The 14,151-nt window shown below is 52.2% G+C and overlaps 1 protein-coding gene across 9 annotated transcripts in view; it reads left to right on the forward strand.

Moving 5' to 3' along the window:
- The first annotated feature begins 6,371 nt into the window (after positions 1 to 6,371).
- Positions 6,372 to 14,151, forward strand: part of SLC43A1 (solute carrier family 43 member 1) — a 32,442-nt gene continuing 24,662 nt past the window's right edge. For 2 of the 9 annotated variants that reach the window (XM_027045777.2, XM_027045779.2), the window contains exons 1-2: positions 8,097 to 8,235; positions 10,344 to 10,536. Coding sequence is in view for 3 of the 9 variants with exons in the window: in XM_027045773.2 (XP_026901574.1) it covers positions 8,082 to 8,235 (154 nt within the window). In the remaining 6 variants the exon portion in view is untranslated. Of the gene's footprint in view, positions 6,746 to 7,221; positions 7,521 to 8,068; positions 8,236 to 10,338; positions 10,537 to 14,151 lie in introns of those variants that run through there. The other 7 variants (XM_027045773.2, XM_027045771.2, XM_027045774.2 and 4 more) reach the window with 7 other exon arrangements.

Below are 14,151 nucleotides of genomic sequence, written 5' to 3' on the forward strand. Positions count from 1 at the left end.
ACTGTTGCTGTAACATGTAAAGAGCTATAGAAAGGGTCCAAAGTGAATTTGCTTGGACCCTGCCCTCGTGAATGGTGGGATGGGGGCAGGAGGGTGGGGACAGGAGAGAGGTAACAAACATACAAAGGGTGGGGGGATGGGTTAGGCTCTTTCTGCCATAGAGAAAAGTCAGGAACTCCTAATCCTCATGTATTTTTGCTAGATTATCACAGTTTTACAATCAGGAAACGTCTCATGAAAGTCTGGGCTTTGCCTTCTTTTGAAAGTTTAGAAGCTCTCACAAGTCAGCCTACATCCATGCTTGGTGGCAATCTGCTGGAAGATGGGCAGCAAAATTCCCACTAATTTCTTCCCTTCTCATCATCTGCTTGACCCATAGGCGTTGGTCTGTGCCGCCTTCTGGGTTTTCAGATGAGCCGGATGCTAGAAAACACGGAAATGTCCTGGAATAGGCAGGCAGGCCGATGGTCTTGCCTGTTGCTACTCATTCCTGGTACAGTCTGCTTCCCTTGAGTGTGCACCAGACCTACATACTTGCTTCTAACAGAGCACAGCACAGGTGACAGGATGCCATTTCAGAGGTCAAGGTACAAAAGATTGTAGTGGCCTTCTTATTCTCTCTCTCTCTCCTCTTGCTTACTGTGGTGAAGCAAGCTTCATCTCGTAACTGCCCCCATGGAGACCCATGTGGTAAGGAACAGGGCACCCTCCGGCTGGAGAGGAACTGAATCCTGCCGACAACCACACATGTGAGCTCAGAAGCAGACGTTCCTCCAGTCGAGCTTTCAGATGACCACAGCCCTGGCTGATCCTTCACAGCTTTGTGAGAGACTCTGAAGCAGAGGACCCCTCTAAGTTGCACCCTGACTCCTGACCTGGAGAAACCAAGATACTAAATGTTTTAAGCCATTAAGTTTTGGGGTAATTTGTTATGTAGCAATAGCTAACCAATACATGTACGGTTCTCACAACTATTGACAATTTGTCTGAGACTATGGTCTTTCTACACCTATACCTGGCATGGGCCAGGCAACATTCCAGGCATTTGGGACACATCAGTGAACCAAACAGATAAAGATCCTTGCCTTTTGGAACCTGTATCCGAGTGGGGATGGCTTTGCATAGTAGAAGTCTGGGTTGGCAGTGCTGTTTTGAAGGAGAGAGTCTTCAGCTCCTGGGGACAGTTCTTTTTTTCTTTTTTTATGTTTATGTTTTGATAGAGCCAAGGAGGGGCAGAGAGAGAGGGAGAGAGAATCCCAAGCAGGCTTCACACTGTCAATGCAGAGCCCAATGTAGCATGATGTGTCAAACCCTGACCTCATGACCTGAGCTGAAATCAAGAGTTGGACACTTAACCGACTGAGCCACATAAGCACCCCTCCCAGGGGAAGGTTCTTAACTTCTTTCAGGTTTTGGACCCCCATGAAACTTCAACACAAGCCATTATTCTTTAGAAAAATGTACATGCACATAGAATTTTGCATACAATTTTAGGGATCATCATAAAAATTTTTGTGGGCTGACCTGAAGGGAGTGTTGTGACGAGTACTGTTTTAACTGCTGGGGCAAAGAGAAAGACAAAAAATTTAACGGGGAGGCGTAGTAAAACCAGTTGCTTTTGCAGTTGTGATAAGTGCGAGGCTGTGGGCCTATGTAAAGGAATGTGCCCCCAAGTCTGGGTGCTCAGAGAAGGCTGTCTCCCAGAACATGGTGGGTAAGTGAGATCTGAAGGATGAGTAGGAAATTGCCAGGCAGGGAGCGTGTACTCAGTGGGTTCCGTGCTAAGTGGCAGGAGGGTAGTGGTGAGGAAGGTGGGCATGGATCCCTGCCCTCTGGCACATACAGTCCATCAGACAAAACAGACACAACTTGATGAGTTTCACAAAAGGAAGCTCAGTTATCACATAGATCACATAGCAAGGGAATTTGGAATCATGCAAGGGGTGCCATCCCCAAGGAAGTAACCAAGAAATCATAATCTGAAGAATTAGATAGGCCAGAGCAGGGGAATGTTTCAGGCCCAGGAGGAACTGGAGGTGGGAGAACATGGGGGTACTCATGGGCATGAAGAGGTCACCATGGTGAAAGCATAAGAAGAGAGAGGCCAGAGGGAGGTTGGGGCCCAGATGGACTTGAGGGTGTTGACGGGAGTTTGTGTATTTGTCCAGGGGTCATGGGAAACTTGGCAAGGGGAGAGGTCTGATCAAATGTTTTTGGTTTTTTTTAATGTTTATTTACTTTTGATGGGGGGGGGCGGGGGGAGGGGGACAAAGAGACAGAGACACAGAATCCAAAGGAGGTTCCAGGCTCCGGAGCTGTCAGCACAGAGCCCAACGCGGGACTTGAACTCAGGAGCCGTGAGTTCCTGACACAAAGTTGGACACTTAACTGACTGAGCCACCCAGTGCTCCCAAATCTGCGTTTCCAGTAGATCATTCTGATTGGATGGTGGGGTCACGTGCACAGGTGGACTCAGAAAGGCCAGGTTGAGAGGGGCGCCTGGCTGGCTCAGTCGGTGGGGCCTGCAACTCTCCATCTGGGCGCTGTGAGTTTGAGCCCCACCTTGGGTGTAGAGATTACTTAAAATCTTAAGAGAGAGAAAGAAAGCCCAGGTTGAAAGGGCTGCTGGTGGCAGCTGCTGATGACCTGGGCTTTGGGATGGCAGTGATGGAGACCAGAGGTCTTTATAGGTGGGACCCACAGGCTCTCTAGACGGGTTGGATGCGGAAGGTGAGGCTGGGAGCAAAGTCGGGTAACTCCAGTTCTGTGGCTTAAGCAACCAGGTGGAGGGTAGCGCTTTTACCCATACAGGCAGCAACGGAGCAGGAGCAAGTTAGGGAAGAGGAAGGTCATTTATGGTCATTATCGAGCACTTATTATTTTAAAGATTTTATTTTTTAAGTAATCTCTACACCCAATGGGGCTCGAACTTAAGATCAAGAGTCACATCCTCCACCAACTGAGCCAGCCAGGTGCCCTTTTTATTTTAAGATTAAAAAAATTTTGTTTCCATTTTTTTTTTTTTAACGTTCATTCATTTTTGAGAGACAGAGACAGAGCACGAGTGGGGGAGGAGCAGAGAGAGAGGGAGACACAGAATCCGAAGCAGGCTCCAGGCTGCCAACACAGAGCCCGATGCGGGGCTCGAACTCATGAACCGCGAGATCATGACTTGAACTGAAGTCGGACGCTTAACCGACTGAGCCACCCAGGCGCCTCCCAAAAGTTTTAAAAGTAATCTTAAAAATAAGTTATTTTAAAGCGTAACATTCGGTGGAGCCCAGTACACTGACAAAGTTGTACAACCGTCTCTACTATCTAATTGCACATTTTCATTGCCCCAAGAAGACTCATACTCGTTAGCAATCACTTCCCACCTTTCTCTCCCCCAGCTCCTGGCAACCACATGAATCTACTTCTGTCTCAGCGGTTCTGCCTAATCTGGGCATTTCATATAAGTGCAGTCATACAGTATGTGGCCTTCTGTGTCTGGCTTCTTTCACCCAGCATGCTTACAAGGTTCTTCCCTGTAGTAGCAGCACCAACTGGTACTTCATTCCTTGTGACCGAATACGACCACATTGCATATTAGTATACACACATTTTGTTTTATCCATCAATTGACGGACCACTGAGTTGTTTGCACTTTCTGGCGATCCTGAATGATGCTGTTATGAACATTTGTGTCCAGATTTCTGTGTCTGTGGATGTTCTCGGTTCTCTCGGGTATATTCCTAAAAGTGGGGTTGCTGGTCACGTGGTAACTCCATGTTAACGATGCCAGAAGCTGCCAAACTGTTTTTCCAAAGCAGCTGCACCATTTTATTTACATTCCTCGTGCAAAAGTTTATAATAACTACTTATTAGAAGAAATCATGTCTTACATACTGAACATGGATACTGTCATTTCCAGCACTTACCGGACTAGGAGAGGGGGGCTCAGGAGCGTGCGTGCCTTGGGCAAAATTGCTCAGCTCGTCTGCTGCAAAGCCAGGATCAGGACCCCAGCCCGTGTGCCTCCGAAGCTGGTACTCTGGTCCGCTCAGCTGTGAAGCAGGCTGCAGCTGGCAGCCAGCAGGAGAGCCCATGTGACATGGGTAGTGTCAGGGAAACAGAGTCTAGGAAGGGATTCCTTTTGGGGGACAGGAAGGGGGCTGAAATCCTATCAATTCTGATATGGAAGTGTGTCTTAGATCTGTTCCCTTCTATTAAAAAAAAAAAATCTAAACTATTAGAGTCGCTTTAAGACCTCTCAACTGTTCTAGGTTCTCTCTCCTTTCCAGTATATCCTCCATTCATTAGGCACACAAACTCGACCACATCTAATCGCCATCCTTAAAGAAAAGAAAAGAAAAGAAAAAAGAAAAGAAGACAAGAAAATGCAACCCCGGAGTTCCTGTTGCCCATCTCACGACACTGAAAGTCCTTGGCCTCACAGAGGTCATTCCAGACTGACCCCAGCTTACTTTTTCAGCTTCATTTCCCACCCACCCCCCTTTCGTTTATCCAGCACATTTAACCAGGGGCTCGTTACCTGCCGGGTGCTGGCATAGGTGGCAGGCACATACCTACCACGTGGCACCTGCCCTCAAGAAATTTATAGCTTGTGGGGGGAGGAGGCAGACAGCAACACCAATGAGTCTAGGTCAGTGTGAGGGCTTCAGCGGAGGTTAAACTAGTGTTTTGGGGGAATACATGGGCAGGGCCCCCCGCGCCCCCCCCCCCCCCCCCCCGCCGGCTGAGCAGACCAGACGGCTTCCAGAAAAGGGTAAAACGTGAGATGAGTTGTGAAGGATGAGTACGTTGGAACTGAAGAAGGGAATCTGTCATGCCCACAAGAAGGAGAAGCAGGTGCAAAGGCAAGGAGGTATGAAACCAGCTGGCCTCACACTTCCCTCCACAGGTGCTTGCTGAGTGCCTCTTAGGTGCAGGTGCTGTTCTAGGTGCTGGGGATACAGCAGTGAGCACAGCCGGCCAGGCTCTCCCCCTCCCGGAGCTGAGAGTCCATGAGGGGAAAACATGGACCGGTGTCAGGGATCAAGAAGGGCAAGCTTTAAAGTCATGGGGGCCCATGGACCCCTAACGCCCACGTAAGGGGGTCCATAAAGCCCTGAAATTTGAATGTGTGTATGTGTTCCTGGTCACACATGCATTTTCACAGGGAGTGCGCTCAAAACATTGCATATTGCATTCTCAAAGGGATCTGTGACTGTCTCAGGTTAGAACCCTTATTCTAGGCTAAGCTAAGGTGTTTGACCTTGATCGGGAAGTTCTGCAAGTCACTAATGAGTTTTAAAAGGTGAAACCATCAGAGCCTGACACCCCACTCCTGCCAGAGAGAACTCCTTGTGCCCTTTTCACTGCTAAGCCTTTGCTCTTGCTGTTGCTTCTGGCCTAGAGGGATGGAAAGGGCCACACTTAAAAGCCGGAAGATCTGACTTCACATCTTGCCTCCACCTACCTTGTTCCAGCCGCCAGCCTTCTCCCAACCCCTGTGGGGTTGAAATGAGACCATGATGTTTTGAGGGTTTAATGGTTTTTGTTTGGAAAGCGCCCAGAGTTTAGTAGCCACTCAGCAAATGTGAGTTCCCTCTCTTGGCTTGGTGGCTTGGCCATTAAGGGATCCCCTGGTCTTGAGGTCTTCGTGGCCAGTCGCTCACATGGCTCCGGAGTTTTGTGGATATCACCACTACCACTCTCAACACGCTGTACTAAGTTCACATCAGTATTGACTGGCCTTTGCTTCACCTCATTAACCCACACCTCCCCTCTATTTCACAGGTGAGGAAACTGAGGCCCAGGGAGGTGGGGGGATTTACCAGGAATCAGTAAGTGTCTGGAAGCATCCTATTCCCAGGTCTTCTGAAATAATAATAGCGATAGCAGTAACAATCAACACTTGTTGCACGTACCCCACGCTGAGCGCCGGGCTCAGCATTTGACCTGCATCATAACCTTTAACTCCGTCGTCCTTCACCACCCCCCCCCCACCCCCCCTTATCCTAATTTACAAAGAAGGAAACCGAGGCTCAGGGAGTTTAAACAACTTGCCCAAGTTAAGCCAGGCCAGTCACTTTCAAAGTCCAGATGCAGACCTCCAGCTGACTAACTCTAAGGAAACCCATGTCATTCTGCTTCTCAGAAAACACTACTCCCAACTGCACAGTTCAAAACCCCACCCAAGCCGGCCCTGCATCGGGGCCAGTCGGCTCCAGCTGAGTCGTTCTCTGTTTTGACCAAGGATACAGAGGGCGCTGCCCAATTCGTCTGGGGGGCCCAAGGGAGAGGGCGGGGGTGGGGGTGGGAATTCTTTGTGCTGGGGCGTGTGCTGCGGGGGAGTATCTGGGGACCAGAGGGCGAGTCACGTGCGCGTGAAACTAGACCTAGGGGGAGGGGAAGGGAAGGGAGCCCCCGCCCCCACCTCGGGGCGCAGCCCGGGACGGGTGTAAATACAAGTATTAACTCCGTGGATCCGCTCCGCCTATGCCCCGTCTCGCGGATCGGGGGTGCCCGGCGGGTTCCCCGCTCCCCGACTTCTTCCGAGGGGGCAGAGGAGGCAAGAACACCAGACTGCGGCGCTGAGTCCCCGAGGCGACCCGGCCCCGGCGCGCAGAGAAGTCCGATAGCCCGTGCGGTTCGCAGCTGGGCCCGCGCGACCACGGCCGCAGAGCGTGGACGCGCCGCGAAGGCGCTGCGCTCCCGGAGGCGTCCGCGGCCGCGGGAGGCGCGCTTCCCCCCACCAGAGGTGAGCGGCGGGTGTGGTTAGGGGGTCCCCGGCTACGGGTCCGCAGAGAGCCCCACGGGCCGTCTCCCACCGACACTCCCAGGCTCCCCAAGAAAAAACCCGCTCCCCCCCGAGCCCGTGGGGTCCCGCGGCTCGCTGTCGCGTCTCTCCAAGCGCGTCCCTCCCTCCCTTTTCTCCGGCCCCTCGGCTACTCCTCTTCCTCTCGGCCCCCTCGGCTGCACTTCCTCAGTTTGGAGCAACACTCTTGTCGGAGTTTGAACCGACCTGCGGGCGCGCCGGAACCCAGAGCCCCATTTCACAGATGAGGGTACTGAGGCCCCGGGAGCCGCGGCTGGTGCCTTCCGCCCCTCCCTCGCGCCCTTCCCCCCTTTGCCCTTCCCCGTCCCTCTCCTCTCCGCGGCATCCGTCTCCCCCCTGCCGCTCCCCACCCCCGCGCCGCCCGTGTCCCGTCTCCTCCCACGGTGGTGGCGGCGGCCGCGGCCGCGGCGGGGGGAGCTCGGGCTCCTTCCCTCCCTCTGGTAAACACACCCGCCCGCCGCCCGCCCCCGGGGAGCTCGGCCCTTATAAAGTCAGCGGCCGCGGGACTTCCTGCCGGAGCGCGAGCACCCTTCCCCGACCCGAGAGCGCGGGCTGGCTCGGATGCGCGCCGCGTGGTGGCCCGCGCCCTGCCGAGTGAGTGAGGGGCGCCGGGGCCGCCGGAGGGCCCGCCCCGGGTCTCCTTCCACGTGGCAGCTGTCTGCCTGGATCCAGGGACGGCGGGGACACCGGGCGCCTGGTGCGGAGAGGCGGAGGGCGGAGGGCCAGCGGGGGCCGGGCCCCAGAGGAGAGGAGTGGTCTTACTGGGGCAGCAGGAATGGGGGGGGGGGGGTTGTCTCAGGCTAGTCCCAGACTTCCCCTTCCTCCTCCTGCTTGCTTCTGGGGGTCCTTCCTGGCGCGGGCGGCCGGATGCTGGCCAGCGGTGGCTTCAGAGCGCGCCCTGCCCCTTGCTGACCTTTGGGGACTTGGGGAGGTGCGGGTTTGGGCCCGGGGAGCCGGGCTCTGCGCGTTCTGGCCTGGCTGGAAGAGCCCGGCAGCGCGCCAGGAATCTGTTGCGCTCAGACAGGACCTTCCTTGTTTCCGATAGTGGCCCGGCGGGAGCGCAGCGCCGCGTGAGCCCCTGGCACTGCCAGTGCGCCCAGAGCCAGGTCGGCGGCACCCGCCGGGAAGCCCAGGGCCCTGGGACCTTCGCGGGCAGGCTCGAGGGGTCTCAGGAGCCACCGGGATGCGAGACCCTTCCCCGGGGCCGCCGGGGGTCCGTTTGCTCAGCGCGGTGTTCCTGTGCAGGCTCGCGGCCAGCATGGCCCCCACGCTGCAGCAGGCGTACCGGAGGCGCTGGTGGATGGCGTGCACCGCGATGCTGGAGAACCTCTTCTTCTCTGCCGTGCTCCTCGGTTGGGGCTCCCTGCTGATCATGCTCCAGAAGGAGGGCTTCTACTCCATCCTGTGCTCAGGTACGCCCGAGGAAGGGCACGTCGGGCTGGGGCAGGGGCAGCAGAAGGGGAAGGTGGAAGCTGGGAGAGAACGCGAGGCTGAGCGGACGGGACGCGGGGCTGCCTAAGACAAGCACTGCGCAGGCGTTGGGACAGCCCCACTTCTTGACCAATTCAAACTTCTTCTAGAGAGTGGGTGGGTTTTGCCCCCTCTACCTCGTGTATCCAATCTAGGCTTCGCTGAATGCCAGGTATCGTGCTGGGCATTCAGACCCTTTGGCAGCTTCAGGTCTAGATCAAGATGGAGACCCCTAGAAGGAGAACAGGCACCCAGCTGGGTGAGGCATGTTTTACCAGGACTCCTATAAGGCTAAGTAAGACAAAGGAGAGCCTACAAAGTGCACTTGAATGTTAACAGGCCGGTGCCGCTCCTTTTCCAAGACTTTGAGCCCGGGGTGTTCAAATCACCATCTGCACAAAGTCTAGAAGCCTCATTTCCTCCAGGCCAGGCACTGTGGAGGGACCCTGCTTTCCATTTCAATTCCTTTGGCTTCCCTTGTGTTGTCTAATGAGGAAGTAGGAATTCTAATGCTCCTGAGGGGAGGGGAGGAGTCCAGGTCCCCTCTGAATTGTTTTCCCTGGCAACTGGAGAGGACCTGCCCTTTGTCATGTAATGGTCTTGATTCCTGCACTGCTCCTTCCGGCCTTCTCCACCTGTTTGTTTGTTTTTTAAATCAATTTTATTGAAAATTAATTTACATCACATTAAAACAATTTTTTTCTAAAAATTTTTTTTTCTAACGTTTTATTTTATCTTTTGAGAGAGAGAGACAGAGCAAGAGCAGGGGAGGGGCAGAGAGAGAGGGAGACACAGAATCTGAAGCAGGCTCCAGGCTGTGAGCTGTCAGCACAGAGCCCGATGTGGAACTTGAACCCATGAACTCGAGATCATGACCTGAGCCGAAGTCGGCCGCTCAACCGACTGAACCGCCCAGGCGCCCCTACGTCACACATTTTGATCAGGCTTGACAAATGTATACCCCGGGAACCATCACCACCATAATCGGTATTTAGAATATTTCCATCACCCCCAGACTCCTGCTTCCCTTTTGTTTCCCACCCCTCTACCCGTGCTTTTTAAAAATACATGTGAGAGCTTTATTAAGATACAAGTCACATACCTTATGATTCACCCATTTAAAGTATACAATTCAATAAGTTGTGCAACCGTCAACATAATCAATTTTAGAACATTTCCTTTACCCCAAAAGTAACCCTGTACCCATTAGCAGAATCCTAGGTTTATGTGGGACAAAAATAGATTTTTTTTTTTGAAAAGCACTTGTTACCTTTTAGTAGACCTCCCTCCATGGGGCTTCAAGCTGCCAGGACACAGCCATTCCTACCCCTTGATCTTCTCTTCAGCTCTTCTGTTGAAGAATTTGGCCTTCACAATGACAGGCTGCTTGGGGGAGCCCTCTCCTGTCCAATACTTTGTAATAGCCTGATGGTACCACATCACTGATAGGAGCTGTTCTGTATATTTTAAATAAATGGTGTCTTCTAATATGTGGGCTTTCGTTATAGGCTTTTTTCACTTAGCATGATGTTTTCAGGGTTGTAGTGTAATAGGTCGACCTATAAGATATCAGAAAGCTTACTGTATATAAGTTGGGCTTAAACTCACCTTTCATGAATAATTGAGATAAAAGCTTATGCAGTTCCCTATTAGGGTTATCGGAAATTACTAACCACCCTATCTCGCTTCCGTAACTTCGCCTGCTTGCTAAGTAGATAACTTAGGTTGCAAAACGCTCCCCACCCCTTCTACCAAGATCTGGCCTAGGCAAGACCAACATGTAGAAAGTCATGAACTCACTGCCCCACGGTATCTTAGGTGTCTAACTATGATTGGTGATTTTAGACCCTCTTAGAACAAAAAACTTTAAATTGATAGGTTCCCGCCAAAACTAACGGTCTGTGTGTCACAATGTAATTGGCTACCGTGAAATGCTGTAAATTGTAATTGGTTAACTAAATAATGATGTACTCTGACTTGCTAAAATCCATGTAAGCTCACTGCTACCTTTGTGCGGGGCCATTCTCTGCACTTTTCTCCTTAAGATCAGGAGATCAGGTTTGGCCCGGCCGTGAATAAAATCTTGCCTCGCTTCTATTCGGCGTCTGGTGTTTCATTTGGAGGTCCCACCGAGATTCTATGACCACCCGAAATTCGGAGGCTGAAGCGGAACAGCTAGGGGAGAGCTCCCGAGAGACGTTCCTCGGCCCCGGCCTTCCGTTCTCAGACCTGGCTTAAGCAAGGTACGCGAGGCGGCACCTATTTTCTATTTTCTGTTCTCTGTTTTCTGTTACTGGACAGATCTGATTCTAGGAGGGAAGGCTGGATGCGGCCTTGATCACCCCAACCATTTGTTCTACGTTCAGTGCTCTGTGTGCCCTGTTAAACGTTTCCTGTTAACCTATCATTATCTCTGGTGTGACCCACTGTTTAACCTCCGCCATGGGTCAGTCTTTGTCCAAGCCTTGCCCCCCCCCCCCCCCCCCCCCCGCCTTAAATGGATCCTAAATAACTTCTCTGGTTTCAGAAAAAGAGGAAAGAACTATGGCTTTAACCTAAAGCCATCATGGCTGCGGACATATTGCCAACTGGACTGGCCAACATTCTCTGGGGTTGACTGGCCCCCTGCAGAGGGCTCCTATAATCTTAACCTTGCTTATGCTGTCCGCAGGATTTGTCATGATGTTCATCCCAACCAGGAGCCATATGTTGTGACTTGGGTCGACCTAGAAGACCCATCTTCCTGGCTGAGAGAGTGCCAGAAACAGGGCCAAAAGCTCTCATCTGGCATCTCCCTTTCCCACTCCCCTTCCTCTTCTCCTCCAAACTCCAAACCCTTGCTTCCCATCACTCAGCCTTCAAAGAGGCTTTACCCAGTGCTTCAGGAGATAACCCGAAGGAAGGGACTTGTTATCCGATCCTCAGAGACCACCTCCGTCTCCCCAGACTCCACTAGCTCCCCAGGAACCCAAAGCCGCAGGAGACCCTTTGACTAGTCCCCCACATACCAGATCAGGAGCCCTCTGTAGAGGAGAACACCAGTCCTCTGATGCCCCAGTACCCATCCTTCCTCTTAGGCAAACGGCTCTGGCTCCCGGTCCAGACGGCGGTCAACACGCCCGATGGTTGTCTACACTCCTTTCTCCACCACGGACCTCTACAACTGGAAAACTGAGAACCCGCCTTTCTCTGAAAACCCCCAGGGCCTAATTGACTTATTGAGCTCTATTTTCACCACCCATTTACCTACTTGGGAAGATTGTCACCAACTCTTGCAGGTCTTAACTGACTTCAAGGAAAGGGCCCGAGTACCCCGGGAAGCCACGAGAGCAGTCCTCGGCCCAGGTGGAGTGCCTACCACAGACCTTCACAGAATTGAGCACGTTTTCCATTCCGCGCCGCCCCAGTGGGACCCTAACGCGGATAATGGTAGGGAGCGTCTACTCCAGTATCGCCAGATTCTGTTACAGGGGCTTCGTGCAGCGGCATGAAAGCCCACCGATCTGACAAAAATTCATGACATGGTCCAGGGACCAAATGAATGTCCTAGAAAGGCTTTACCAGGCTTACCGCTTATACTCTCCTATTGACCCCGAGGCAATAGAGAACCAAAAAAACCATTAATATGGCTTTCGTTTCTCAGTCGGCCCCAGACCTCCATAAAAAGCTCCAAAAATTAGAAGGATTCGAAGGAAAGCTAATTTCAGAGTTGGTAGAAATAGCCCAGCAAGTTTTTCAGAGCAGGGACAGCTCTGCCATAATTATGCAAGGGAAGGAAATAGGGAAAGTCCTCGTAGCGCCTGGGGAAAAACCCCCCGGGCAACAGCAAAGGACAGGGAAGGCCTCAACCCCGAGGCCAGAAAAGACCCTGAGCAACATTGGAAAAAAAATCAATGTGCTTATTGTAAGAAAGAAGGACATTGGAAAGATAAATGCCCCAACAAAAAGCCTCCCATCCTGGTTGCCCAGGAACAATGACACCACCACAGCTCCCCTCTTTTCCTGAATCCCCAGGAGCCTGTGGTTACCCTCAACATAGAAGGGAAAGAAACCAGATTCCTGGTTGACACTGGGTCTTAAAGAACCCTTAGGACCTGTGATTAAAGAAAAGGTATACATTCCGGGAGCCACAGGACAAACGCAAGGCTACCTGCAGACTCGTGCCCGAATCACTGACCTAGCTGAAGGGACTATTACTCATTCCTTTGTGCTCATACCTGATTGCCCATATTCCCTTCTGGGGAGAGATCTGTTGCACAAGCTTAAAGCCCAAATTTCCTTTACCGGAAATTCTATAGACTTGAACCTACTGCCACCTGCCATTCTAGTTACCTGCCCTATATCAGAGGAATATCTACTCTTAGAAAAACCAGAGCGGAAAGCGTCTCCATTAATAGAAAAGTGGAAAGAGACAATTCCTACAGTTTGGGCTGAAACTAACCCCCCTGGACTAGGCATTCAACAAGCGCCGCTAGTGATCCAGCTAGCTGCCACAGCCACCCCAGTCCGGGTGAGGCAATATCCCATCAGCCAGCAAGCGAGGGAGGGAATTGCCAAACACATCAACCGCTTGCGAGAAGCTGGGATCCTAATGCCATGCCATTCCGCCATGCCATACTCCCTTGCTTCCTGTCCCAAAACCTGGGACTTCAGAATATAGGCCGGTACAAGACCTCAGAGAAGTTAACAAAAGGATGGAGACAATTCATCCTACAGTCCCCAACCCCTACACTCTTCTGAGTGAACTCTCACCAAATTACTGCCTTTACTCCGTCCTGGACTGGAAGGATGCATTCTTTGCTTTGCCGATTGCAAAGGTCAGTCAGCCTATTTTTGCCTTTGAATGGACAGACCCAGATGGAACTTACAATGGACAGTTAACCTGGACTCGACTGCCCCAAGGGTTTAAAAACTCCCCCCACTCTTTGATGAGGCTCTCCGAAGGGATTTGGTCCCCTACCGGGAGAGCCACCCAGATGTTGCACTGTTGCAATATGTAGATGACTTGCTCCTAGCCGCTGACTCCTTAGAGAACTGCACAAAGGCTACAGAGGACCTGCTAAGGGAATTAGATGTTCTGGGATATAGAGTTTCCACAAAGAAGGCGCAAATTTGCTTGGACTCTGTCATATACTTGGGCTACCAACTGCATGCAGGCAAGCGATCGCTGGGGCCAGAAAGAATCCAAGCTACCCTCAGCATTCCTAAACCCACAACTAAAAGGCAGATCAGGGAGTTCCTAGGAGCTGCTGGGTATTGCCGCCTCTGGATACTGGGTTTCGCTGAAATGGCAAAACCCCTGTACTCTGCCACTGGGGGTGAAGGAACTGAGATGGTCTGGGGAGGACAAGAAGACAGCGCTTTTGAGCAGATCAAGAGCGCCCTCACCCAAGCCCCAGCCCTAGCTTTACCTGGTATTACCAAACCGTTCCAACTATTTGTTCATGAGATCCGGGGAATTGCTAAAGGGGTCCTTACTCAAACTTTGGGCCCCTGGAAACGACCTGTAGCCTACTTGTCCAAGCGGCTGGACTCTGTTGCCACCGGGTGGCCCAGTTGCCTCAGAGCTGTCGCCGCCACTGGTTAAAGAAGCTTCCAAACTAACGCTTGGGCAAGACCTTCAGATCATAGGACCTCACCCAGTAGCATCCTTGCTGCACTCCCCACCAGACCGATGGATCAACGCACGAATCATCCAGGATCAGATACTGCTACTAGACCCTCCACGCATCACTTTTCTGAAGGCAGAGGCTTTAAATCCAGCCACGTTGCTGCCTGATGACGACTCAGAGGCCCCACGCCACGATTGCTTGGAAACTGAGTACTCTGATGGGACTGAGGGGGGGACTTAAGAGATC

The sequence above is a fragment of the Acinonyx jubatus genome, chromosome D1 (assembly GCF_027475565.1).
Source record: "Acinonyx jubatus isolate Ajub_Pintada_27869175 chromosome D1, VMU_Ajub_asm_v1.0, whole genome shotgun sequence".
Lineage (NCBI taxonomy): Eukaryota > Metazoa > Chordata > Mammalia > Carnivora > Felidae > Acinonyx > Acinonyx jubatus.